Source organism: Phoenix dactylifera, chromosome 8, assembly GCF_051530095.1.
Source record: "Phoenix dactylifera cultivar Ajwa chromosome 8, Ajwa_hap1_PhDact_Kaust_v1.1, whole genome shotgun sequence".
Taxonomy (NCBI): domain Eukaryota; kingdom Viridiplantae; phylum Streptophyta; class Magnoliopsida; order Arecales; family Arecaceae; genus Phoenix; species Phoenix dactylifera.
The window spans coordinates 4426164-4451893 of NC_143197.1; the positions used below are offsets into that span (position 1 = coordinate 4426164).

General features: G+C 39.9%; 1 protein-coding gene and 1 pseudogene across 4 annotated transcripts; one reads left to right on the plus strand and one right to left on the minus strand.

The window, feature by feature from the left end:
- Window positions 1–1061: 1061 nt before the first annotated feature.
- LOC120109280 (uncharacterized) lies at window positions 1062–25117 on the minus strand. 4 transcript variants are annotated; one of them, XR_015967808.2, is made up of 3 exons: window positions 24810–25076; window positions 21691–23594; window positions 1062–1310 (listed from the first exon to the last, which is right to left on the minus strand). XR_015967808.2 is itself a non-coding variant. In XM_039123041.3 (2 exons), exon 2 carries the CDS (start codon window positions 23404–23406, stop codon window positions 21760–21762), a length of 1647 nt encoding a protein of 548 aa, XP_038978969.1. In that variant the 5' UTR covers window positions 23407–23594; window positions 24810–25117; the 3' UTR covers window positions 21345–21759. The 4 variants fall into 4 exon arrangements, 1 of the variants encoding a protein (XP_038978969.1); XR_016396119.1 differs by lacking the exon at window positions 1062–1310 and adding an exon at window positions 14452–14862; XR_015967809.2 differs by lacking the exon at window positions 1062–1310 and adding an exon at window positions 19635–19653.
- Window positions 17585–19250, plus strand: LOC103702213 (3-dehydrosphinganine reductase TSC10B-like; annotated as a pseudogene).
- Window positions 25118–25730: the final 613 nt, after the last annotated feature.

The window sequence follows — 25730 nt, forward strand, 5'->3', positions numbered from 1 at the left end:
TCCTCAGGGCGAGAAAAAAGCTATCTTGAACATGCTTTACTCCATCCATTGTTTCAAAGATGAGCAAGAGTGAGAACAGCTGATGCCGACCGAGACAGTAGAAAGAAACGGCACTGGGGGCCCTCCAGCTGTCATCTTACTATGGCTCGTGAGAACGACTTCTGAGCTCGATAACTATGATGTTACTGAGGCCAATATCTATGGGTTCTTCCTTGATTAAAAAATTTACAGGGCACATCATCTTATTTTTATCAAACAATTGGATTTTCCTTTTAAAAAAAGTATTTTTATCCACGATCTCCGATCTTTGTAGGCCAGCAGATCCATTTATCTCAGGGATCTAGGGGTCCACTTCATTAAGGTTTCTGGTCCAGCATGACTAAGGCTTGACCATGCCCATCCTTTATTTCTATCATGGCCTACCAGTTGGTTCGGTGTTATTCCAGTCAGGTCTAGTATTTATTTATCTTTTTTCTTTTTGTTGAGGTGTAGGTCTAGTATTTATCTATCGTTCGGACCTTTGGACTTCTAGAGGTTTTGTTAGTTCAATCTGGTCTTTCGTCTAACCTAACGTGCACACCATGTTCATACCTTTTTGCCAGGCAATTAGAGGTCTTCGATTCAAATTCTGAATGCTGCATTCCGAGTACTAGGAGCTGGGTAATTTTAATATGTACAAGTCTTTAATTGTCACCTTCTCAGGAAAAAAAAAGAGAAAAATCTATTAATAAGATGTTAGGTTGAGACATGCATCATCGATCGATCGGCCCATCTTCGAGTCCATTTGAGAGAAGGCTAACGGTTGTTCAAGGGGCATACATGTGTAATTCAACGGTGCATGCATGTTTATATTGGCTTTCAAGTGAGCTACTCTTGGGAGAAGGTTCTCCAACTTACATACAGTACGAGCTCAACAGATTAGCTCGATGAATTAGTATGTTGTTTCCAGAATTTTCTGCATTAAGAATACCTCTAATGTGGATACATATGCGAACAACAAATAAGTTGAGAAAACATTGAGCTTATGTGTAAATTCCTGGTTGGTGTGTTTGCTTGTGGATTCACATGCCGAATTTTCGAAGCAATCATCATGAAATTGTACAAAGCTGGAGCTTTTCATACTGCTTCTTTTCTTAGATTGATTCGGGGATTAATTCTATGTCAAGGGCACATAAGATTGTTCTATCAAAGAAAAGAGAGAGAGAGAGTACCGTGTGAGAGAGAAGAAAAATGCTGTTGCGGACCCTAATAGCCGGAGGCTTGGGTTGTATCTTTCGCGCAGAATGATTTCCTTTCTTTTATGATGTCAACTGTTGGAACAAGCAATAACCATGTCAAGATTTGTGCAGAAAGGTAGATGAAAGAGATTAGAGTGCTTTAAAATTTGTGCAAGATACGATGCAACAGTTAGTATTGTTTTTGATGTAAAAGGAGGCAAGAAGAAGCCGCCCGGCTTTTATTGAAGATTAATCATATTTATAACAGCAATGAGTTACATTGTCAAAAGGAGGAGAAAAACAGATGTGAAAAAAAGAAGCTAAATGGCCCCAAACCAAGTGTCTGATAATTATGACAGAAAATGTTGATCTTCGTAAGAAGTAGTGGAGGAAAGGACTTCATCCAGACCTACAAGTATGAGCATTCATTTCCTGAAAGTTCCAAGCAATTTCACAAAAATTTTCAAGCCAATATTTTTTTGTTGTTCCATTCTCTTTTGAACATGAAGAACTCTATTTTATTGATCTTAGAAGACTAAGTTGTTGTACCCCTTCTCACATCCGAATGAGACTTAAAAAAAAAGGCAGTAGAATGCAGAATGGCTACAAGCTCCAAATTTTACAGAAAAAAAAAATCAAACTACATTAGTCACGCATAAGCTTAGAGACCGTATTCTTTACTTTGAATTAAGGTCTTTCTAGCTCTATCTACGTAATAGGATCGCATACGGTTAGCATTGTGAGAAAAAAGATCCACCGTTCTTTTGCACGAAAGGCACAATTGGAGGCATAGATCTATCATGAAATAGGAAAGTTTGTTGTTTGCCCTGGCACTCGGATATATTTGAAAGTGTTTTCCCTCCCTGAAGCTAAATTATCGAGCTATTCATGTTTCCCTTGGACACTAAACTATCGAATTAATTATATGAGACCGAATATTTTCATGAAAAAGTTGTTTGGTAGAGGCCAATCAAGCTTTGCACTATAACCATGAACTTTAGGGAGCTGATGTGGGTGCTGATGCACGACCCTTGGAATTGGATAGCCATCTACCATGAGATTCGCATTGCTAAGAGAATCTATGCTTTCTATATTTTCAAACTTTATTCACTGTTTTAAGAAGACGGAATGTTCTTAGTTGGATGATACAGAGACAAATCTTCCAAGTGGGAAAATTGATTCCATCACTACGTTGTGATCAGATAATTTTTTTTGTTCTTTTTTGAGAAAAGTTGTGCTTAGGAAAGTTATGGATATCTACTCTCAACATAAAAGTTATAGATGTCCACAATGACCGGCCACTGATAGGTTAAGACGTGTAAATTCTGATTCATTTTGCCCAAGATTACTTTCGTTTCCAGTGAAGTCTTCACCTAGTAGATCCAAACATGGAGAAATTATTAGCTGGACCAAGTTTATCATGGACCATAAATAAATTCATTCTAGCACGTGTTGCTATTACATATATAAAGAAGGAAGAGGAGGAAAAGGAGATTACTATTATATGTGTTACTTTCTAGTTGGATTTGTTCATGATCGATGTGATCTAACTAATATTTTTCTGGATTTTAGATGGACCCTCCCATCTCCACTTGTGTGAGAATCTAAGCTAGTGTTGGTTTCCTTACTAAAACAATTGATTGAAAATTGGGATATAGACATATGGTATCACTTTTTGATGAGCCAAAGCAAATTATTAATCGTATCAAACGGTTAGAAACATGGGCGGTCTCCATGCCAAATCTTATTTTGATCAGGTTCAAAAACTAACAAAAGAAGCTAATCATAGAGAGTTTATTTTTCCATGCCTATGTACTATGTCAGCATCCGTTATGAGTGGAAGACCAAAAGAGAAATTATCATTTGCTCAGTTACAACTGGTTCGTGTGCAGGTAAGTCTATTGGCTTGACTTATTTGTGCATGCCAGTGATTTTTCACATATTTGATTTTCTCTACTTATTTATTGTGCATGTCAATGTGATTGGAGGCCCATCCAAGTTGTTGCACACTATTCATTCTATTTTACATAGTTAAAAAATATAACAAATGGAATTACATATTTCTTAATGTCACGCCCCGAACCCGGGGCCCGGGGCGCGAGCAGACGCCGCGCACCTGCAGGGCGAACCCCGCAGGCACGCAAGGCAGATGAATCAGATTCCACATCAATAGCTAAACAAAGATAAATTCCAACTTTCAATTCAAATGTCCATATATACATAAGTCAAAAGAAAAAGTCAATATCTACTAGCTAACTACATCATGATCACTCCACCCCGTAATCCCCATAGTCACATATCATCACCTGTAAAAAATGTAAATAGTAGGAGTGAGCTAACAGCTCAGTAGGCAACATCATGCAATAAAGTCATCATATAACATGTCATAATGCATATAAAAGCAGCTAAACACATAAATCCAAAAATCCACACAATAATCTGTAAACCCAATCCGAGACTCAAAATAACTCAACCGCATGACTACGGCCACATCACCCAGTGGCATGGTTACACCGAAGTGCCAATACAACTCTCCGAAGAGCCGCTCCACTGAGCCAACGCACCACTGTGCCGCACCCCCTGGTGCCAAACTCACGCTCCACCGAGCCGCTCCGAAGAGCAAAACGCACCCCTGTGCCGCCACTATTCTATCACCGGTGGTCGCGGTGTCGGAACTAGTTCCTCAGTACAAGTCGACAGGGCCAACGTATCATCCCATTGGCGGGGCCTAGACTATAGTCACGCGGATTTTAAAAATCAATAAATCAACTTTCCAAATTAAAGTCATAATCATACTCCCATCAGTAAAGCATATAACAATTTATGAAATTTAAATATTTAATTTTAAATCTAACACATAATGCCAATAATAAAACATAACATCAACATATGCAAGATACATGTTAAAATTCTACTTTAAAGCAATAGGTCACCTACCTGGGTTCGCTTAAAAATTCCTGCCACAGATATCACGAACCCCTGGTTAAACATAAATATTAATTATTTAATTAATTTAGAAACATAATTTAAACTAATTCCAACCCCTTAAATTCCTAAGTTCAAAGATCCAAGAATGGGTCCCCAAAATCAAGCATAGACCCTAAGAATAAATAGACTAAATCCCAAAAATCAGAATTCTTTAGACCCAAACCAATTGTAGCCCAAAACAGATTAGGCCCAATTGAACCAAACCAGATTCAGGTCCAGATCAGATCTCAGGCCCATACCAAACCAGCCCACAGATCCAATTAGGTTCAACTCAGCCCAAAAACAGATCCTTAGCCCAACCCAAACCAGGTCTGATCAGACCAGATTAGACTCAAGTCAGACTAACCCAAATTTCTGACTCAGATCCAAACCATAACCCAAACCCATTCACCCAAATCCAGATCAAACCAAATACAAGGATTAGGTGGAACCGGTTCATAATCTAAACCGGTTCATGGTCTGATCCCCACTTGAGGCACGGATCTCAAAGCCAGGAAAAACCCAGGCCGAATGAAGAAGAAGAAGAAGAAAGAGAAGAAGAAGAAGGAAGAGAAGAAGAAGAAGAAGAAGAAGAAAGGAAAAGGAAGAAGGGGGGGGGGGGGGGGGTGGCTGGTGATTCCGGTCGGCCCTCGACGGCCGACTGTGGCCCTCGACGGCGGTGCTCGGCCCGCCGCCGTCGGCCATCCCACTGTCACAAGCCGAGCGGAGGAAGAAGAAGAGAAGAAAGAGAGGAAGAAAGGGAGGAAAGAGAGGGACCGAGGCTGGGAAGCCCGGCCCCCTGTTCGCCCACCTCCGGCCGAACCCGTTTCGGCCGGATTGACCCCGGCCGGCCGCCGTCGGCCGGCCGAATCTCCCAAAAGGAACTTCCCCGAAACAGGGGAAGTAAAACCCATTGATTCCCATCGTTTCTCTCCCCTTAAATCCAAAAAAAAAATAGGTCTATGTTGTCTTGCTCACCTCCGGTCGTCGACGAAAGGATACCCGGCGGCGGTGGTGGCTCTGGCGACGACTACGGCTCCGGCGACCGTCTCTAGAAGAGGGAAAAATGAAGAGGAAGGGATGGGCTCTCAGAGAAAAGAGAAAGGGAGAGAGAGAGGGAGAGAGGGAGAGGGAGAGAGGGGAAGAGGGAAGAGCGGGGGGGGCTTGCGGGGGTTTCGCTGGCCATTCGGCCGGCGTGTTCATCGTGGGAAGACCACGATGAACAGACTGAAGTCGGCATCCATTGCCGACTTCAGTTCATTGGGCCCAAGAACGGGCCCAATTTCCGGTCTTTACACTCTAACCAACTAAAAAAAAAATTTCGTCCTCGAAATTAAAACATACCTCAATCCGAGAACAAAGCAGGAAACTTCTCTATCATCTCCTCCTCCAGCTCCCAAGTAGCTTCTCTCTCACTGTGATTGCTCCACTGCACCTTTACATAAGGAATCGTGCGCCTCCTCAAAACTTGGTCCTTTCTATTTACCACACGTATTAAGTTCTTTTGATCTCCTTCAAAAGAATTCCAAATTCCCAACCTTGGATTAAACTGTCATAATTATATCCCAAAGAAATTAATTTCTCTTAATTCTACCCAGAGATCATAATTGGCTTAATAGAAATAGGAGAAATCTTTAGTATCAAATCCTCTTAGTATTCTATAATCATTTTGCTTTTCTTTCTCCCACATCATTCCAACAAATAAGAGATCCATGTTAAAACATTCCAAGTCTAAGACTAACCAAAGAATCATCATCCGTAAATGCTAAATTTAACATGCCCAAGATTCTCCCAAAAGTTGTCAACAGTAGAAGAATCCACTGGTGAGAATTACATAGCTACCTTTAGATCATCCATAGAATCAACAACATTCTCCTGAATCTAACTCAAGTATTTCTGTTAGCAATATATCTCCTAACTAAATAAATAAATCTATAAATTCAATTAATAAAAAAAATCTTAAAGGAAATAATATACATGCATATCATTCGGCATCCAAATAATTCTATTTTAATACAAAATAAATCTATTCTAGCACAAAGTAAATCTATGCATTTAATAAGTTTATATCATAGAATTTCAAATCCTACCAATCTACTAATATTAAATTAAAAATAAAGGTAGAAGAAATAGCCTGATTGAAAGCAGGTCGAAGCGCGTAGACGCTGTCCCAAAGAAGTATTTGCCCCCACGTACGGGTCACCCGGCAATCCTTCTCGGAGATACGACGACCCTACAACCTCTTCTTCGGCACGTCTCGGAAGAAGTCAAAGCGAACCCGATCGGACTTGCAGATCCAGCAAAGAACGGAATGAAAAGAACTAAATAAACTGAATAAAAAATGTAAAATAAAATTTGGAAGTGGCTAAGAGGGAGAAGAATTTTTCCAGAATTTTTCCACTATTTTTCTGAAATTTTTCGTGTTTCTAAAGAGATGAAATGGAGGGGTTTATATAGGGATTTAATCGGGGGCAATATGGTCTTTTCGGCGGACGCGTCCGCGCAACGTGCGCCAACGGGCGCACGCGTCCATTTAATGCGAACGAAAACGTCCGTTGGCGTTTTCGTTTTCAAACGAGCACGCGGCCGCGGCCGCGGCCGTTTCCAAAGCGTAACGCCCGCTGGGCGTTACCCTTTTATTTTTTTTTCTCTCAAACGCGCACGCGGCCAAATTTCGGGCCGCGTGCGCATTTAAATTTTTTCCAACAATCTCCCACAAAAAATTTAAATAATTTTAAAATCAAAATAAAATGCTGGATATCTTATATTATGTAATAGGTGTAGGTACCTTTCGGTTTGAACCTTCACTTAGTGACAATTGATTACATCTGTGGAGCCAAGGTGGTCTTAACCTTGAACCTCGGTCCATGGCTCAGATTAAATCAACAACACACATAATATAGCCCGATCTGGGTTCTAAGCGGGTTGCGCTGTTATGGCCATGCGCAGATATCTATCATGTGCTTTTTAGGGAATCGCCCATTTCCCATAATCGCGGCCTCACGACTGCACATATAGGTGAGTCCTAATAAGGAAGCTAGCAAGGAAGCTCCTGCCTCTTGGGTCTCGGACTCATTAAGAGTTATACAAACGAACTCATCCTACCGCTTGCTTTTATGAGCACTAGCGCCATAGGGATGAGGACAACATAAAATAGTGCTCCTCTTAGTCACACTTCGGTTTGTTTCTACCCATTGAACCTTTTAAGGTTGGGTTCCCACCGTGGTGATCTATCTTTATGGGCTAAGCCCCATCCCCCTCGACGACTCTAGAACCACTGTTCTAGATAAACCTTTTGTAAGCTGATCAGCCAAATTTTTTTCTGATTTTACAAAATTCAAGGCAATAACATTATTTTTCAATTTATATCTCAATGATTTATGACGTACTTTTAAGTGCCTGTTCATTTTTACATTGGCATTTTCTTGGTTGCACTTATCTATTGCAGATTTACAGTCACAATGTAAGGAGACAGGTGGTAAAGGTGACTCATCTACAGGAAGGTCTATAAGTAGATCTCTGAGCCACTCAGCCTCAGTGCTAGTAGTGTCTAAAGCTATCAGTTCAGATTCCATGGTACTCCTAGATATTAAGATTTGTTTGGTGGATTTCCAAGACACAGCAGCACCTCCTAGGAGAAAGACGTATCCTGTGGTGGATTTAACATCTAAGGTATCGCTGATCCAGTTGGCATCACTATAGCCTTCTAAAACAGCAGGAAACCCACTAAAGTGCAAACTATAGGACTTGGTACCCTTAAGATACCTAAGAATTCTCTCTAATGCTGTCCAATGATCTCTATTTGGATTAACAGTATATCTACTAAGTCTATTTACAGCATATGCTATGTCTGGCCTAGTGTAGTTAGTTAGGAATCCTAGTGAGCCTATGATTTGAGCATATAGGCTTTGAAGGATAGGAGTTCCTAAGTTCTTCTTAAGATGTGTAGAGGGATCAAAGGGAGTAGAGACAGGCTGACAATCCGAATAATTAAATTTGTTGAGTATCTTGTCAACATAATGACTTTGGGATAACTCAATTCCATTTGCACTTCTAATTATTTTGGTATTTAAAATTAAGTCAGCTTGTCCCAAGTCTTTCATATCAAACTTATGACTTAAAAATTGTTTTACTTCATCAATTATCTGAAGATCTGTCCCAAAGATCAGTATATCATCTACATAAAGGCACAAGATCACAAATTTGTGTCCAACTCTCTTATGATATACACATTCGTCTGTGCTATTGATTTCAAATCCAAATGTCATTATGGTTTCATCAAATTTCAAATGCCATTGCTTAGGTGCTTGTTTAAGACCATAAAGAGATCTGACTAGTCTGCAAACTTTATTTTCTTGGCCTGGGGTTTTAAATCCCTCTGGTTGGTCCATATAAATTTCTTCATTTAAGTCTCCATTTAGAAAAGCTGTCTTAACATCCATCTGATGAATCACTAATCTATGAATGGAGGCTAATGCTATAAGGACCTTAATAGTAGTTATCCTAGCTACAGGTGCATAAACATCAAAGAAATCTACCCCAGGTCTCTGAGTAAAGCCCTTGGCAACTAATCTAGCCTTAAATTTATCTACAGAGCCATCAGGCCTAAGTTTCTTCTTAAAGATCCATTTGCATCCTATTGTTTTACAACCAGGAGGAAGATCAGTCAATTCCCAAGTATGGTTTTGGATAATTGATTGCATCTCATTGTCCACAGCTTCTCTCCAAAAAGGTGAATCCAAAGATTTCATTGCGTCCTCAAAGGTAGTTGGAGAGTCTTCTATTAGGAAGGTATAAAAATCATCTCCAAATGTTTTCTCTACCCTGGATCTTTTACTCCTCCTAGGTTCTGCTTCTACTTCTATTGTTCTTGTCCTTATTCTACTAGAGCTACTAGCTATACCGCTATCTACTCTAGTCTTAAGTGGAAAGGTGTCTTCAAAATATGTTGCATCTCTGGCTTCTATGATAGTGTTGTTACTAATATCATTTATTTCTGAACTTATTACCAGAAATCTATTGGCATTACTATTGGCTGCATAACCTATGAATATGGCATCCACTGTTTTAGGGCCTATTTTCTTTCTCTTAAAATCAGGTATTTTTACTTTTGCCAAGCACCCCCACACTTTTAAATAGCTAAGATTAGGTTTTCTATGTTTCCAAACTTCATATGGGGTTAGATCATTATTTTTAGAGGGAATTCTATTAAGGATATAACAGGCTGAAACAAGAGCTTCCCCCCACAAATTTTCTGGTACTTCTGAGCTTATAAGCATGGAGTTCACCATATCCATTAAAGTCCTATTCTTCCTTTCTGCTACTCCATTTGATTGGGGAGAATAGGGTGCAGTCACTTCATGAATGATTCCATGATCTTCACAGAATTGAGTTATGTCATTTGATGTATATTCACCTCCCCGATCTGATCTAAGAATTTTAATTTTCTTTTCCTGTTGGTTCTCAGCTTCAATCTTAAAAATTTTAAATTTGCTGAGCACCTCATCCTTGGTTTTAATTAGGTAGATGTAACAGAACTTCGATAGATCATCTATAAATGTTACAAAGTATCTGTTACCTCCCCTAGAAGTTCTACCAGAGTCACAAACATCACTATGAATCAACTCTAATAGATCAGAATCCCTATTAACAGATTTAAAAGGCTTCCTAGGGAGTTTGGCTTCTACACAAGTTTGACATTTCTCATGGTTCTTGAGATCACTTTTTGGTATTAGATTTAGGTTCATAAGTTGCTTAATTGAATTATAATTTACATGACCTAATCTACCATGCCAAATAGAAGGAGGCTCTATATTCATAATCAAAGGATTTTCATTTATTGAAGGAGCTATTACATTCAATTTGAACAATCCTTCACTAAGGAATCCTTTTCCAATAAACATAACACCATGAGAAATTACAACCTTATTGGACTCAAAGACAAGACGAAAGCCTTGCTGGACAAGCAAAGAACCACTAATGAGGTTTCTCCTAACAACTGGAACATGTTGGACGCCGTGCAGTGACAGGACTTTTCCAGAGGTAAGCTTTAAGTCCACACGTCCTACTCCTAACACACGTGCCTCCGAGCTGTTTGCCATGATCACAGCTCCTCCACTTGAGATCTGGTAAGAAGAAAACCAGGAACGATCCGAACAAATATGAATACCAGCTCCGGTATCAATCCACCAATCTAGTGCTTGTAAAGTCATGTTAACTTCAGGAGTGAAGGAAACAGACCTGAAAGCTGTCTCAGAGGAGCCAGCGCCGGAAGTCACCATGTTGACTTGAGCACTGGATGTGTGTGGACCCTTCTTCTTAGATTGAAGAGGTGCAGTCTTCTTATAGAAGCACTGTGGAGACAAATGGTTGGTCCGACCACACACATAACAGAAACGAGCACCACCTTCCTCTTTCTTCTTCTTCTGCTCCTGGGATTGAATAGGCTTCCCATTGTAGTGGTGGTTAGGGTTTCTAGGGTTGTAGGGTTTCTTCTTGAAATTCTTACGGAAGGGTCGGTTCTGATTTTTCTTAGGAGGAGCTTCTACATTATATGCATTATTTTTAGATCCAGTAGAGGTATTATTTCTGAGCCTATGCTGCTCTTCAATCCTAATGGAGTTTAAGACTTGGGTTAGGGTGAGAATTCCTTGGGTATGGCTCAGGGTCTTAGCAAAATCAGACCAGGAAGTAGGTAGTTTATCTATCAAACAGGCTACCTGGAATGATTCATCCAAATTGGTTCCATTAGCCCTAAGCTGGTGGATCAGGGTTTCAAATTCATGAATTTGGTCATTCATAGGCTTTGAGTCCACCATCCTAAACTTATTGAAATCGGAGGCTTTGAACCTCTTTACCCTAGCATCATCAAGACCATATTTGCTATCTAGGGTGTCCCAGAGTTCTTTGGCACTCTTGGCTGTGTAATAGATATCATACAGCCTCTCAGAAAGAGCACCTAGAATTCTATGGATACAATGATAATCTATCTCATCAGGTGTCCTAGAGGGTGTGCTAGTGGAGGCAGAATGTTCAGTGTTGGAAGAGGTAGTTGGGTTGGACCCGTTATCAACTTCGATCGTACTTTCACCTATGGCTGAGATTAACCCTAATGTGGTGAGCCAGAACCGCATTTGGTTCTGCCACCTCCTAAAGTTATGGCCATCAAATTTTTCAGGTTTGGCACTAAGATGGTCACTAGTGTTTGAGGCCATAGGATCAGGGTTACAGAATAGTGACAGAAACCTGATTGAAATCAAAAAAATCTATGTCAAAAGATTGCAGTAATATTTATATTGAACTTTGGATGTCTAATTGATATATCCAAAAAACTAATAGCCAGATCAGCTCCAGATCGGTGGTGGAGCACTAGGCTCACTTAAGTACCAGCCTTTCTTAGGCACGTATGCCTTTTTGACAAGCTTTTCTTAGACACTATTAGTTAGTGGATATAATCACTAGAAATCACACAAATTCAATATTTAAAATAACCTAAATGCAAATTTAAATTAGATATTGTGGATTAACTAATTTCAAAATTTTTCGTTTGAATTTTCCGAATTAGCAATGATTGATTACTAATTTAGTAGTAGCAAATCAATTATTTTAATTGAGATCTAAAATATCAATTTAATGAATTATATGTTAGATTTGAATTATTGCCTTATTGAAATAATTGATTACTAATTTTATGGCAAATCAATTATTGTAATTAAGATCTAAAATGTCAATTCAGCAAATTAAAATATTTATTTCTTTATTAGAATAATTTATTGAGATCTAATAAGTCAATTCAATAGATTAACTATTATGTATCAACCAATTTCCGAATTTTCCGTTTGAATGGGATCTGGAAATTACTCCTTGAGAAGTCCAAATGGAGGTATAATAAACCTCTTGGAGGTTAACCAAATTATTAACTCTTTAGAATAATTTATTATTGATGATGTGCTAGCAAAAACAATTATTGCAATTAAAATCTAATATGCCACAATTGTAATAAAGAATTTAATTAATTATATATTACTAACAAAAATAAATACTTCTTTGGATTGTTAGCAATATATCTCCTAACTAAATAAATAAATCTATAAATTCAATTAATAAAAAAAATCTTAAAGGAAATAATATACATGCATATCATTCGGCATCCAAATAATTCTATTTTAATACAAAATAAATCTATTCTAGCACAAAGTAAATCTATGCATTTAATAAGTTTATATCATAGAATTTCAAATCCTACCAATCTACTAATATTAAATTAAAAATAAAGGTAGAAGAAATAGCCTGATTGAAAGCAGGTCGAAGCGCGTAGACGCTGTCCCAAAGAAGTATTTGCCCCCACGTACGGGTCACCCGGCAATCCTTCTCGGAGATACGACGACCCTACAACCTCTTCTTCGGCACGTCTCGGAAGAAGTCAAAGCGAACCCGATCGGACTTGCAGATCCAGCAAAGAACGGAATGAAAAGAACTAAATAAACTGAATAAAAAATGTAAAATAAAATTTGGAAGTGGCTAAGAGGGAGAAGAATTTTTCCAGAATTTTTCCACTATTTTTCTGAAATTTTTCGTGTTTCTAAAGAGATGAAATGGAGGGGGTTTATATAGGGATTTAATCGGGGGCAATATGGTCTTTTCGGCGGACGCGTCCGCGCAACGTGCGCCAACGGGCGCACGCGTCCATTTAATGCGAACGAAAACGCCCGTTGGCGTTTTCGTTTTCAAACGAGCACGCGGCCGCGGCCGCGGCCGTTTCCAAAGCGTAACGCCCGCTGGGCGTTACCCTTTTATTTTTTTTTTCTCTCAAACGCGCACGCGGCCAAATTTCGGGCCGCGTGCGCATTTAAATTTTTTCCAACAATTTCATCATAATGCCTTTTAGATCAAATATTAATGATCTTAACCGGTTTCAAAATAAGTCAAACCACCACACTTCCGCTGCACTCTCTGATTTAATTCATTTAATTCTTTAAAGTCACAAAATGATTTCTGACTAAAGTATCACTTTGCATTGAGACTAAGAAACTCCAAATTTCAAATTTCCAAGTAGAACTAGAGCAAAACCTTTAGATCTTTTTGTCCTCAATTTATATAGAGTGTACATACCATAACTAACCCCCGATCCTTTAGTCAAGTTTAAGGTCACTATGTGATCTCCACAACCTTCTTAGAATCCAAAATATCTAGGTTTAATTTAAAATAAGTTAACCATGGATTTCCTCAGCAATTCGATTAAACAATCCACGTTGATCTTCTTTCCAAAAGATTTACTTCAAATTCAATGGTTTAGGAGTCATTGAGCCAATACACTAGAATTTAACTCGATCGATCTCCAGATCTTCCTTCACCAAGATTCTTAACATCCATCAGTAATGCTATATATGATAATTCATGTAAGCATCTCATGACCGAAGTCTCTATTCAATATGACATTTATTAGTGGCTTCATCAACAACGACAAAAGATCCCTGCTCAAATCTTAAACCTAGGCTTGAGTTTTAAATTAACACATCAAATAGTCTTCTACAATTATAAGTAAAATCCAGTAGCCCAATCCAAAAATGAGAATTCAAATAATTAGAATTCTCCCATCAATATGCATACTCTATGGCCTCAAAATAATCAAATACATCCATAGGAAATAGACCCATTTGCAATATCCAACATGCCAACACCAGATATAATCAACATACATTTTCAACTTCGAAGAACGTTCCTTTCAATATTATGAAATCTCCTTAGCTTACTCCAATACTAAATCAACGTACAAATCCCACTCTAATAATTAGCAGCAAAACCAAAAGTATGATCACATTAAAACCCCCATCAAATTTGAACTTTCAAATCATTTAAATAATATCTGAACATGGTATACTCGATATGCCATTGTTGACCTACACTTATCTTAGGTCAAACCTCTCTTATCATGATCAAAGACAATTTATACTATCCTTTCGTATGCATCGAAAACCAAACCGATGCATACATTTTATCATAATGCCCAATGATCTTACAGCTTAAGCACTGAATTTAATTGTCATGTCCTAAGTGATCATAACCTTAAGCTATGATATATTTCCGTCGCAAACCCAAGTGATCTTAATCTTATGCTTGGGTTCAAATTTTGTCACTAATCCCAATGATCTTAAACCACAAACACTGATGCCACTTGGTCTTAAATCCCGAGTGATCCTAAACATATGCTCAAATTTCAATTTGTCACTATCCCCAATGGTTTTAAACGTCAAACTCTAGTGCCATTAAGGCCACAGTCCCTAGTGGTCTTAAATCTTAGATTACAATATCATTCTTGTTACAATCTCAAGTGATTATAAACCACATCTCTGATAGTTTTTCTATCATAATTCTCCACTGATACTCACCTGAACATAAACCCTAGGATACCTTAACCTTAAGCTCTGATACCACTAAATCTGTCACGCCCCGAACCCGGGGCCCGGGGCGCGAGCAGACGCCGCGCACCTGCAGGGCGAACCCCGCAGGCACGCAAGGCAGATGAATCAGATTCCACATCAATAGCTAAACAAAGATAAATTCCAACTTTCAATTCAAATGTCCATATATACATAAGTCAAAAGAAAAAGTCAATATCTACTAGCTAACTACATCATGATCACTCCACCCCGTAATCCCCATAGTCACATATCATCACCTGTAAAAAATGTAAATAGTAGGAGTGAGCTAACAGCTCAGTAGGCAACATCATGCAATAAAGTCATCATATAATATGTCATAATGCATATAAAAGCAGCTAAACACATAAATCCAAAAATCCACACAATAATCTGTAAACCCAATCCGAGACTCAAAATAACTCAACCGCATGACTACGGCCACATCACCCAGTGGCATGGTTACACCGAAGTGCCAATACAACTCTCCGAAGAGCCGCTCCACTGAGCCAACGCACCACTGTGCCGCACCCCCTGGTGCCAAACTCACGCTCCACCGAGCCGCTCCGAAGAGCAAAACGCACCCCTGTGCCGCCACTATTCTATCACCGGTGGTCGCGGTGTCGGAACTAGTTCCTCAGTACAAGTCGACAGGGCCAACGTATCATCCCATTGGCGGGGCCTAGACTATAGTCACGCGGATTTTAAAAATCAATAAATCAACTTTCCAAATTAAAGTCATAATCATACTCCCATCAGTAAAGCATATAACAATTTATGAAATTTAAATATTTAATTTTAAATCTAACACATAATGCCAATAATAAAACATAACATCAACATATGCAAGATACATGTTAAAATTCTACTTTAAAGCAATAGGTCACCTACCTGGGTTCGCTTAAAAATTCCTGCCACAGATATCACGAACCCCTGGTTAAACATAAATATTAATTATTTAATTAATTTAGAAACATAATTTAAACTAATTCCAACCCCTTAAATTTCTAAGTTCAAAGATCCAAGAATGGGTCCCCAAAATCAAGCATAGACCCTAAGAATAAATAGACTAAATCCCAAAAATCAGAATTCTTTAGACCCAAACCAATTGTAGCCCAAAACAGATTAGGCCCAATTGAACCAAACCAGATTCAGGTCCAGATCAGATCTCAGGCCCATACCAAACCAGCCCACAGATCCAATTAGGTTCAACTCAGCCCAAAAACAGATCCTTAGCCCAACCCAAACCAGGTCTGATCAGACCAGATTAGACTCAAGTCAGACTAACCCAAATTTCTGACTCAGATCCAAACCATAACCCAAACCCATTCACCCAAATCCAGATCAAACCAAATACAAGGATTAGGTGGAACCGGTTCATAATCTAAACCGGTTCATGGTCTGATCCCCACTTGAGGCACGGATCTCAAAGCCAGGAAAAACCCAGGCCGAATGAAGAAGAAGAAGAAGAAAGAGAAGAAGAAGAAGGAAGAGAAGAAGAAGAAGAAGAAGAAGAAAGGAAAAGGAAGAAGGGGGGGGGGGGGGGTGGCTGGTGATTCCGGTCGGCCCTCGACTGCCGACTGTGGCCCTCGACGGCGGTGCTCGGCCCGCCGCCGTCGGCCATCCCACTGTCACAAGCCGAGCGGAGGAAGAAGAAGAGAAGAAAGAGAGGAAGAAAGGGAGGAAAGAGAGGGACCGAGGCTGGGAAGCCCGGCCCCCTGTTCGCCCACCTCCGGCCGAACCCGTTTCGGCCGGATTGACCCCGGCCGGCCGCCGTCGGCCGGCCGAATCTCCCAAAAGGAACTTCCCCGAAACAGGGGAAGTAAAACCCATTGATTCCCATCGTTTCTCTCCCCTTAAATCCAAAAAAAAAATAGGTCTATGTTGTCTTGCTCACCTCCGGTCGTCGACGAAAGGATACCCGGCGGCGGTGGTGGCTCCGGCGACGACTACGGCTCCGGCGACCGTCTCTAGAAGAGGGAAAAATGAAGAGGAAGGGATGGGCTCTCAGAGAAAAGAGAAAGGGAGAGAGAGAGGGAGAGAGGGAGAGGGAGAGAGGGGAAGAGGGAAGAGCGGGGGGGGGGGCTTGCGGGGGTTTCGCCGGCCATTCGGCCGGCGTGTTCATCGTGGGAAGACCACGATGAACAGACTGAAGTCGGCATCCATTGCCGACTTCAGTTCATTGGGCCCAAGAACGGGCCCAATTTCCGGTCTTTACACTTAATCTCCAATTATATATCAAAACCCTTTTCTACTACGTCTAAATCTTTCATTTATTGATCACTTAATACATAGATGATTATTTCTAAAATATTTGAAATTTTATATTTATAAACATGTGTATAGTTCAAATTATGATGAATAGATTGTGTCAAATTTTTGAATGTTTGATATATGCTAAGTCATACCGTCCAAACACCAAATAGGTTTCAACTTGTTTTAAGGGATATATCATAAGTGTGGACAATATACACATTCAACTCAAGGTTTTCATCTTGATTGAGATCTTGTTTTGTATTGGCATCAGGTACATCCAAATATGATCGAAGTAAAAATCTTTGATCTATTATCTAAGCTGATATAAATAGATAAAATCCAAGATATTGGTCGAAGTGATATATTTATATAGGTTGACATCTTTGTCACTTTTTTTTGCCTCCTTACATAAGATGTTTCAATCAATAAATCTCAAAATTAAAATATAGGTATAATTTTTAATCTAGGTCTATTCATATTGACCATGATCTTGAAAATATCAATTGAGATTTTGAAAAATCTTGGTTCTTTCATTTTTTTTAATTGATGAAGACATTTCAAAATTTTTATTTACGACCTTAGTTCATCTCGGTCTTGGCTACTCACCAAGATAACCTACGTATAGAGATCTAAATACCTTGATTCAGCTTTATGCAGTCTTGGTTTAGCAAATCATCCTTTCCAATTTCCTTTTTTTCTCTCTATAGTCACCGGCTGTCTGCCAATATGGGAGATTATGGTGGGAGGGGTTGGGACATCAGATTTGGGAGTACGAGGAAAAGTTTGGAAAAGAACGTCCACTTGATCAGTGGACTCAAATTATCAAGATTAGAAAAGATGGATCTAGAGGCACGATTGTCAGTGGAAGCATGCGTGGATATCGTGGTTGTGTTCCTCATGGTAACCCAAGTGTGTTGGTGATGCTCCACCTCATTTTGTTTCCTACCCATTGAATTACTGCTGCTACTGGTGCAAATGAGTCGGGTCGGATCGGATCATGAATGACCACGACCCAATTCAGTTTCTTATTCGTGTTCTAATTTTGGACCTAGACCCAACTCAATAAAAGATCGGACCAGATCGGTCCATGCATAACTCGGACCCAACCCAAAATAATTTGAATCCGGTTCGGATTTCCGAAGTGCGTGTGTGAAGGGCAGTGTTAAAATTTCCGTGTGAGGAGAGATGGGAAAAGGGTGGTAACTAAAGTAGTTAATTGCAGTATCGAAACTTCCATGTGAAGGGGAAGCATAGGGACCGGCAATTAAAGTAGCAATTCAATTGCCAGTGGAGTGCACGAGAGTTTTAGTAGCCAAAATGCTATTGTATGTTTGTTTGTTTGGAAATTTCTTCTTCTTTCGATCAACCCTTCCTTGGCTTCCCTCTTCCTACTCTTTCTCCTCGTCGTCCCCTTCGCCGCCCTCCATCTCGTCCTCCTGGCCACCGTCGTTCGCCCACGACGCATCTAGATCCCCATGAAGGGCCGCCACATCCTCATCAGCAGCGGGTCTAGCAGCATCGGCCTCGCCCTCGCCCACCGCATCGCCGCCAGGGGCACTTGCATCTCCATCCTCGCGCGCAACCCCACCCACCTCCGGAGGTCTACAATGCCATCTAACTCGCCATTGGCATCAATGCCGTCGCCCTCGCTGCCGACGTCCGGGACCTATTGCTGTAGCTTGGGCCTTCAAGGAGGTCAGCCCCGTCGACGTTCTCATTTGCAACCAGGGTGTGTTCGTGCCCCAAGAGTTAGAAGCCCAGTTGCTAGAGGAGGTTTGCTTCATGGTGGAGGTCAACCTCATGGGCTCTTTCACCTCATCAAAGCCGCCCTCCCTGCCATGAAGGCCAGCGCCAGGGAGATTGGCCTCCCCGCCTCCAAAGCCCTCATGTCCTCCCAAGCCGGCCATGTCCCTGTCGCCGTCCCTCCCCCTCGCCCGAGTCGCCTCCACGGTACTGGAAATCCTTGTGCGTTGCGAGTCATATGCCTCGCAACCTCGCTTTCTATTTTATAAACGTCTGCTTGGCTTTGGGCTTGAGCGCGATTTCAATTTTCACAAAGATACAGAGCTTGGGTCGGGCCTTAACATGACTTGTTTTCACTCCCGTAGGCTGCGGGCAGTGGGCCCAAATAATTTTACAAATTCGGATCGGGTTGGGTCGGGGCCGGTCGTAGGATTGAAAATTCAAAATTATTTGAATTTCAAATGGATCGGGTCGGGTCTAAATTCAGTAAACCTAAATCCGATCTGAAAAAATGGAATGAGTCCAATTTTAGAACCCGGCCTAGCCCACGGGTCCTCCAAAACGGGTCAAGTTGGGTGTAACTGTGTAAGTGGGTCAGATCGTGTCACGAGTCAATACGACCCATTTGTAGCCTTTTACTGCTAATATCGGCAATTACTTGAATATTATAACTTGAGCTGCTTATAAAAAAATGGAATAAGGTGACATAATGCATACCTCACCTTACCAAACACCTCATCCAAACATTAAAACTTAATTTAATCGAACAGTATCCGAACTAATCCATTATAAATTTATAGCACCAGCACTCCAACAAACCATCACAGGACACTAAAGCAGACGAATTCAATTAACCCGTCAATTCGGGAGTCAATCTTGGGCCTGAAGAGCCCATCAAAAGCATCGTTCGAGCATCTCTTTGAGGCCCATTTACGCCCGACTTGGTCTGTTGCATAAAACGTACCAGAGGAGACATGGTCTTCTCTGACGCTGCTTCAACAAAGCAATTGTGAAGTCTCTGCCCCATAGAATATTGGTTTTCATTATGCAATCTGTATTTGGTTTCCAAGCGAGCAGCTCAGTTTGTTAATTAATATTCTTTACCATGTTCTATCATCTATGTACATTTCGTGAATTTTGTTTCTTTTGAAAACTTCGTTAGAAAAAAGGGAAGAAAATTTCTGTTCGAAATCTCGCTGATATAGATCATGGCTTGATATCAAGTTTGTGTTATAGTTCGATGAGCTACATCGTCTCCTATACCTTCATGTGCCATCTTTAATGCATCACCATAGGTATATCTGTGTCCATTTACGTGTTTGATTTCTATCACACAAGATGCTGCTATGGATTAAGGTTTGACAGTCGAGATGTACATGTTATACTTTCAATGAACTACATCAACTCCTGCACTTTCATGTGCCTTCTTTAATGTGTTACCATAGGCATCTCTATGTGCATTTAAGAATTTGGTTTCTGCTCGTCGGAAAAAAGAAATGGAGAAAGAACAGGATATTTATACTTTTATGTGACCTTCTTTAAAAGTATTATTGGAAATATTACCTTTTTGTGCTCCCTGGAAGACTTTATAATATTGTTTTAGCTATAAACAACCTGTTTTTCCACCTTCCAGAAATTTATTTGCTACCCATATGCCTCCTAATCTTTCATGCATGTTTGTGATACGAGCAATCTTTCTCATATTATATCTAAACAATGATGGTATTGTGTTATCTTTGTTTCATGATATGACTGCACTTATATATTTCCCATCATTGAGAATTTGTGGCTTATTTTCTCAAAAAGAGACTTCTGACTGATGGTTGATGAATGATGACCGCTACGTTATCCCAACTCATTCACCTTTTCTTCCCTCACCCCCTACTCTCTCTAGATTTTGCCTTCCCTTTTATCCATTTCGCAACTCGTCGTATATCCCATCTAAGATCACTCTTTAGTACATTGCTTCAAGTCATTAAGGTATAAGAACACAAATTATGGCCCCAACACTGCTCTTTTTTGAGACTCCAGTACCTTGATTTCCTTGTGATCTTCTAATGGAATATTTTCATGATGTGGGGCTGTTTGGTTCTGTTTTATTTTCATTCAATAAATATAAAAATTCATTTTATTTATTCAAGGATGATTTAATAAAGATCCAGTTTTACCAAAAAAAATAGAGAAGCATTTTATGTAGAACAAGAGAGGGTCCCTTAGAAAGCTCATACTAGGTTTGCTATCCTATCAGCTTTTCCAAACTAGGTTTTATGAAAAGCAATCAGACAAGTGTTTTAATTAAAACAAGAGCAGAAGAATGTACCATCCTCTATTTTGCCCGCAATTTATCATGTTTCTTTGCCCCAAAAGACTACTGAAATACTTTCAACTGCGTGCTCTCAAAGCATGAGGGGAAGGTTAGTCACTAGACAAGCCAAATTCTCAGCATGAGAGGGAAGAATAAATGTCTGAAGTTATCCTAGCCATAATTATTTTGATACATTACATGAAGAAATGAGTTTAAAATATCAACGAGCTGAAAATATGAGCAGCACACACTAGGTTTAGCAGTACATGTCATGTAGGCTGTGGATTAATTATGTTTCTGTAAGCTACTAAGTATACTGAGATGCTATGTTTCACGAATTGAACTTCTTAACAGGGCATCTATTTGAAGTCGCAACAGAAATTTTAAACTATATAATGATGAATGAAGACATAACAGGAAGTGACTTCAGAAAAAATATAAAAAAAAATCAATTCTCAAACTTCTTCCATTGTCTGTTGAATTATTGAAAAATGGAGTGCCAGCAGTCGGATAATGGTATACGGTTATTACAAGCAGAAAAAGTGTAGTTGTGATCCAAGTGATCTATTCTATGCTTTTCCCCCAAAAAAAGATTGTATGATAATTGATTTGAGACTAACATAAAGTTTACAAGTGTAGTCTCCAACCAAATGCAAATAATAACTTACAAATCCATCTTATATCGATATATTAATAATAAAGGAACTATGACATGTTTTAAAGATTTGCGAGATTATTGAACTTCCAAAAGTTGTACTGCAAAGAGGAAGATCTGTTCTCATACCTCGCATAGGAGCTAACTCTGATGTTTTTGCCCGACCATTTGCTTCCAAAACCATTATTTCTTCTGAAGCTAGCTGTCTTCTAGTTGAATTAGTGGTGGAAGAGGTGGTCTCATTGCATAAACCTTCCCGGATGTAGATGATCTCTCAAGGGTAATTGAAATCCTAGCATCTGTTGATATATCACTAGACATTTGTAGATTAGCTGGCTCAATTTTGGGTGGGCAAGAGTAGCTACGCATTCCAGACCCGCCTTCCCGGGGCAAAGGAACCAGGACTTGTCGACCGTCCTCACCAGTAACCTTCTGATAAAAGCTCTCATCCTCAATATCATAAAAATTTCCTGTCCTCACCTCCTGAGCTAGTGAGCATGACCAGCAGAAGAGCCACTGCATGCAATCAGTCACCGATGGATAGCCACAACAGAAAGGATTGGCTGGAAGTTTGAACCTCTTCCTCATCTGAATCCTCCAAAATCCTCCATAGAGTAGCCCAAAGAAACACAGCACTATGCCGGATATCGCCACTATGTACTTAATGGTATCATCGTGGACATTGAGGGCAGACACATTAAAGACCCAGAAAGGAGCAATGAGGAGTAGTATAAAAGTGACTATATGAACATACATATTGCCGAACCCAAGCCTTTCCATGTTCCACCCAAAGACACAGAAGGTACAGAAGAAGGAAAGATAGCATACGGTGAGGTCATCCCAGCAATCAAATAGTCCCCCAATCCACTCCGGACTAGTTACCACAACCCTTCTGCTAAATATCTTCAGTTCAGAATCATCTGGTTGGGTAGTTGTGGCTGCCTGATGCTGAGATTCTTCTTCGGTTTCGGACTCGCCGTATCTTCGACCTAAAGGGCTATAAACAGTATACACACCAGCAATAACTGGTGCTGCAATTCCTACTCCAATGCAGAGATTTAGTGCCCAGTCCGGTCGGGTCTTCCTTGTGTAACCCCAGTAAAGGCCACACATGACATACTGAGCAAAACAAGTGAGATGGAGGAGGATCACAACTAGCATCATATGAGCCCTTTCATGAGGTCGCTGCGCTCCATCCTTGCAGTAGATTTTCCTTAGCTCCACCTTGTCGGGCGATCCCCACCTGAATAGAAGAACTAGCTGGTGGAACAATTTTGGATGTTGATATAAACACATAATTGTAAAGAGTGCATTTAGTATTTGATTGACGATTTCGGTCCATCTCTTTCTTTGGGAGCTACTTGGTATTGCTCCATCTAGTATTCCAAGCATGAGCAGACCAAGAATGATGAGGCCCGCAGCAACAAAGATCAACCAAATAAGAAGAGCCATGTTCGCAGGATTCTTTATCCATTTCTTGAAGTATCTGATCAAAGCTGCCCAGTTGATTTTCCTGACAAATGGCACACGGAAACGCCGTCGGGCACCGCCAGGAGCTGGATCAGAAGGAGAGGACTCATGACCTGGGGTTCCATTTCGCCTTACGAAGGAGAAAGGAGACAGTCTACCGACAAAACCAGACCTAAGAAACCAATCTTTGGATGGATGGGCTCTGAGAAAATCTAGAAATCTTTTCTTCTGGTGGCTCTGATCCAAGAGTCCCTTCTCAACTGTCGGAATGTAGATGGGGATGTAATCCACAAGCCTCATTCTGGTGCCTGTTGTTCCTCTCTCCAGTTCCTCCTGGATTTCATCTTTGTGCTCTCCATTCTCATTTGAGATCATTGTGCCTTTATAATTGATACCCAATACTTGGATCTCCTTCAAATGTCTACCTAGCTCTCTCGATAGATATAATCTATTATCTCGAGTGCTAAGCAGGGAGCAATCATGCAAAGTTGAGTGTCACTTTATCTTTGTTGATGGCTTCAAACGGCAAATATTTTAACTTAGCTGACTGGTGTCTGAATTACCTGCAGGAACTCGAGAATAGAATCTATTAGTACAATTTGAAAGCTAGATTATCTACTATTTAAAATCTACACCAGGAGAATAAAATAAGATCTAAATTTTGGTTTAACTCAACTTTCTTTTTTTCCTTCTACCTAGAAACAGTTGAGGTCAGCTTTCAAGGTATGATTTCACCATATTTCAAGAATCATCATCACATTTTTTCACAGATATCATCCAACTTTAATAACAGCTACTGTTTAATCCACCTTCCGAGAGTTTAGTATTTGAGAAAAACCACCAGTTTTTTCTATTAGCCAACTACAAATTAGTTTATGAATAATTGAAACCCCTTGAATAAATGTTCCCTTCAGTCTTCACCTTGTTTCTTATGCTTGTTTCCATCTATTTTATATCCCTTTTGCTTGCCATCCTCTTCTTTTCTTGCTTGTTCCACACGGAATCTCTCTCGTTTTCCTCTTTTTCATTACGTTGCATTTCTCTTTCTTTTTCCTCTTCCATTAGATAATTTCTTCTGTCTCCTCCCCTGTTCATCAATCCTATTCTCGCTTTCCTGTTAAAACTTTAATTTTTCCATTTTCCTCCTCTTATGCAATAAAGTCTTTCAGCATCCGCTTGGAAAATTCTAGGACATATAAAATATTCTGGATACCCTTGTTGTTCCGCTTGGATCTCATATAGATTGTTAATGCATAAAAAAACACTGACATGCTAATATTTTTATTTCATGGGCATCAGCCAACTAAACTGTGTTCAGCGCTATCTATATGACTCGACCAAATCTCCCCAATGAAGTAAAGCAGAAAAATATAAGAGTAATTTGGATTAACTGATGATTAACTGAAGCACAAGGCAAAGAACATTTACATTTTTTATCATACATGATGATTAACTGAAAGATCTACTCTTTTTAAGAAAAAAGAAATTAAAAATGACCACCAGTTTGATTTCTACAAATATATTTTAATTCCATAAACAAGAAAGGCAAGCTCATGATAATATGACATCCAAAACCTCCAGCAGCGTAAGCCAGAATTCTAAACCTGCACTCATCTCTTTCTTTTGAGGGTACTAAGTCTGCATTTGCAATAAAAGCTAGTAGGAAGAAGCAGTAATGGAAGGAAACTAGATCAAAGTTCAATAAACTTCTTGAGGAAAGGCAAAACATTTGATTTCAGCTACTAAGTTCATCGAAGGGGATAAGCCAGCAGCAATACCTCATTTCATAGGTTGAGGGGAGATTGGAAATGCATCCTCTTGCCTTTGGTTCCCTAGTTTCCAGCGTCAGGAGAACACAGAAAAAGGTGAAGAAGGTGTTTGGAAATATTTCTTTCATCTATATATGAACATACAGAGAAGGCTAGGTGAAAGGGGCATCTGGTGACTCAAAGGCCATTCTATTTCTACATTTGTGTTTCCATAGTCCACCTAGATTATTTTGTTGACAGAGTATCGTAAGATCCAATAATTGGGTCAAATCTTGCTTTCTTCCTCGCGCCTGGAAATGAAGTCTATAAAAGGCTTCGGAGTGTGAAGGGAGACAAGAAGAAGTCAGAGAAGCCGGTTGAGACTCAGAGAGGGGAATGCATTCATTTTTTAGTTTGTCATTTGACAAAAGGGGCAGAAATGGTCGTCAGTGGAACTTTCTAACCCGGCGCACACGGTCCGCTGCCGAGTTGAGGCCGGTGGCGGTTCAGCCCACGACTTGGATTTACCAAACTGCGGCCCAATTACGGCATCATGATGACGTGTGTCGTGAAAAAACTGAGCTTCTAGACGGTTGAGAACACTTGTTTGCAGCCGTTGGAACGGTTGATCCACCGCTGCCACGTGATTTCCAGTCTTTTCCTCTCTCTTTTTTCCCTTAATTTTTAAATAATAGGAGCCGATCATCCCCATCATCATCAACATTTAGGGGAAAAAAAGTGTTCGCCACCCTAAAAATCAACACTGTATTGAAAAAAATTAAGAGTTGGTAGAAGAGGAAAAGGATAAATGGAATAAGTCAACAGCATTAAACTGGTGGGGGATATATATATATATATTAAAAGCACGCGCGCCCACACAAAAAAAAAAATCTTTATTGGTTGTACAATTATAGGCATAATTATAGTGATATGATAAAAATATTACTATAA

Bases quoted from the DNA above. Each gene is read 5' to 3' on its own strand.
- LOC120109280 (XM_039123041.3), bottom strand. From the start codon at position 23,406: ATGATCTCAAATGAGAATGGAGAGCACAAAGATGAAATCCAGGAGGAA.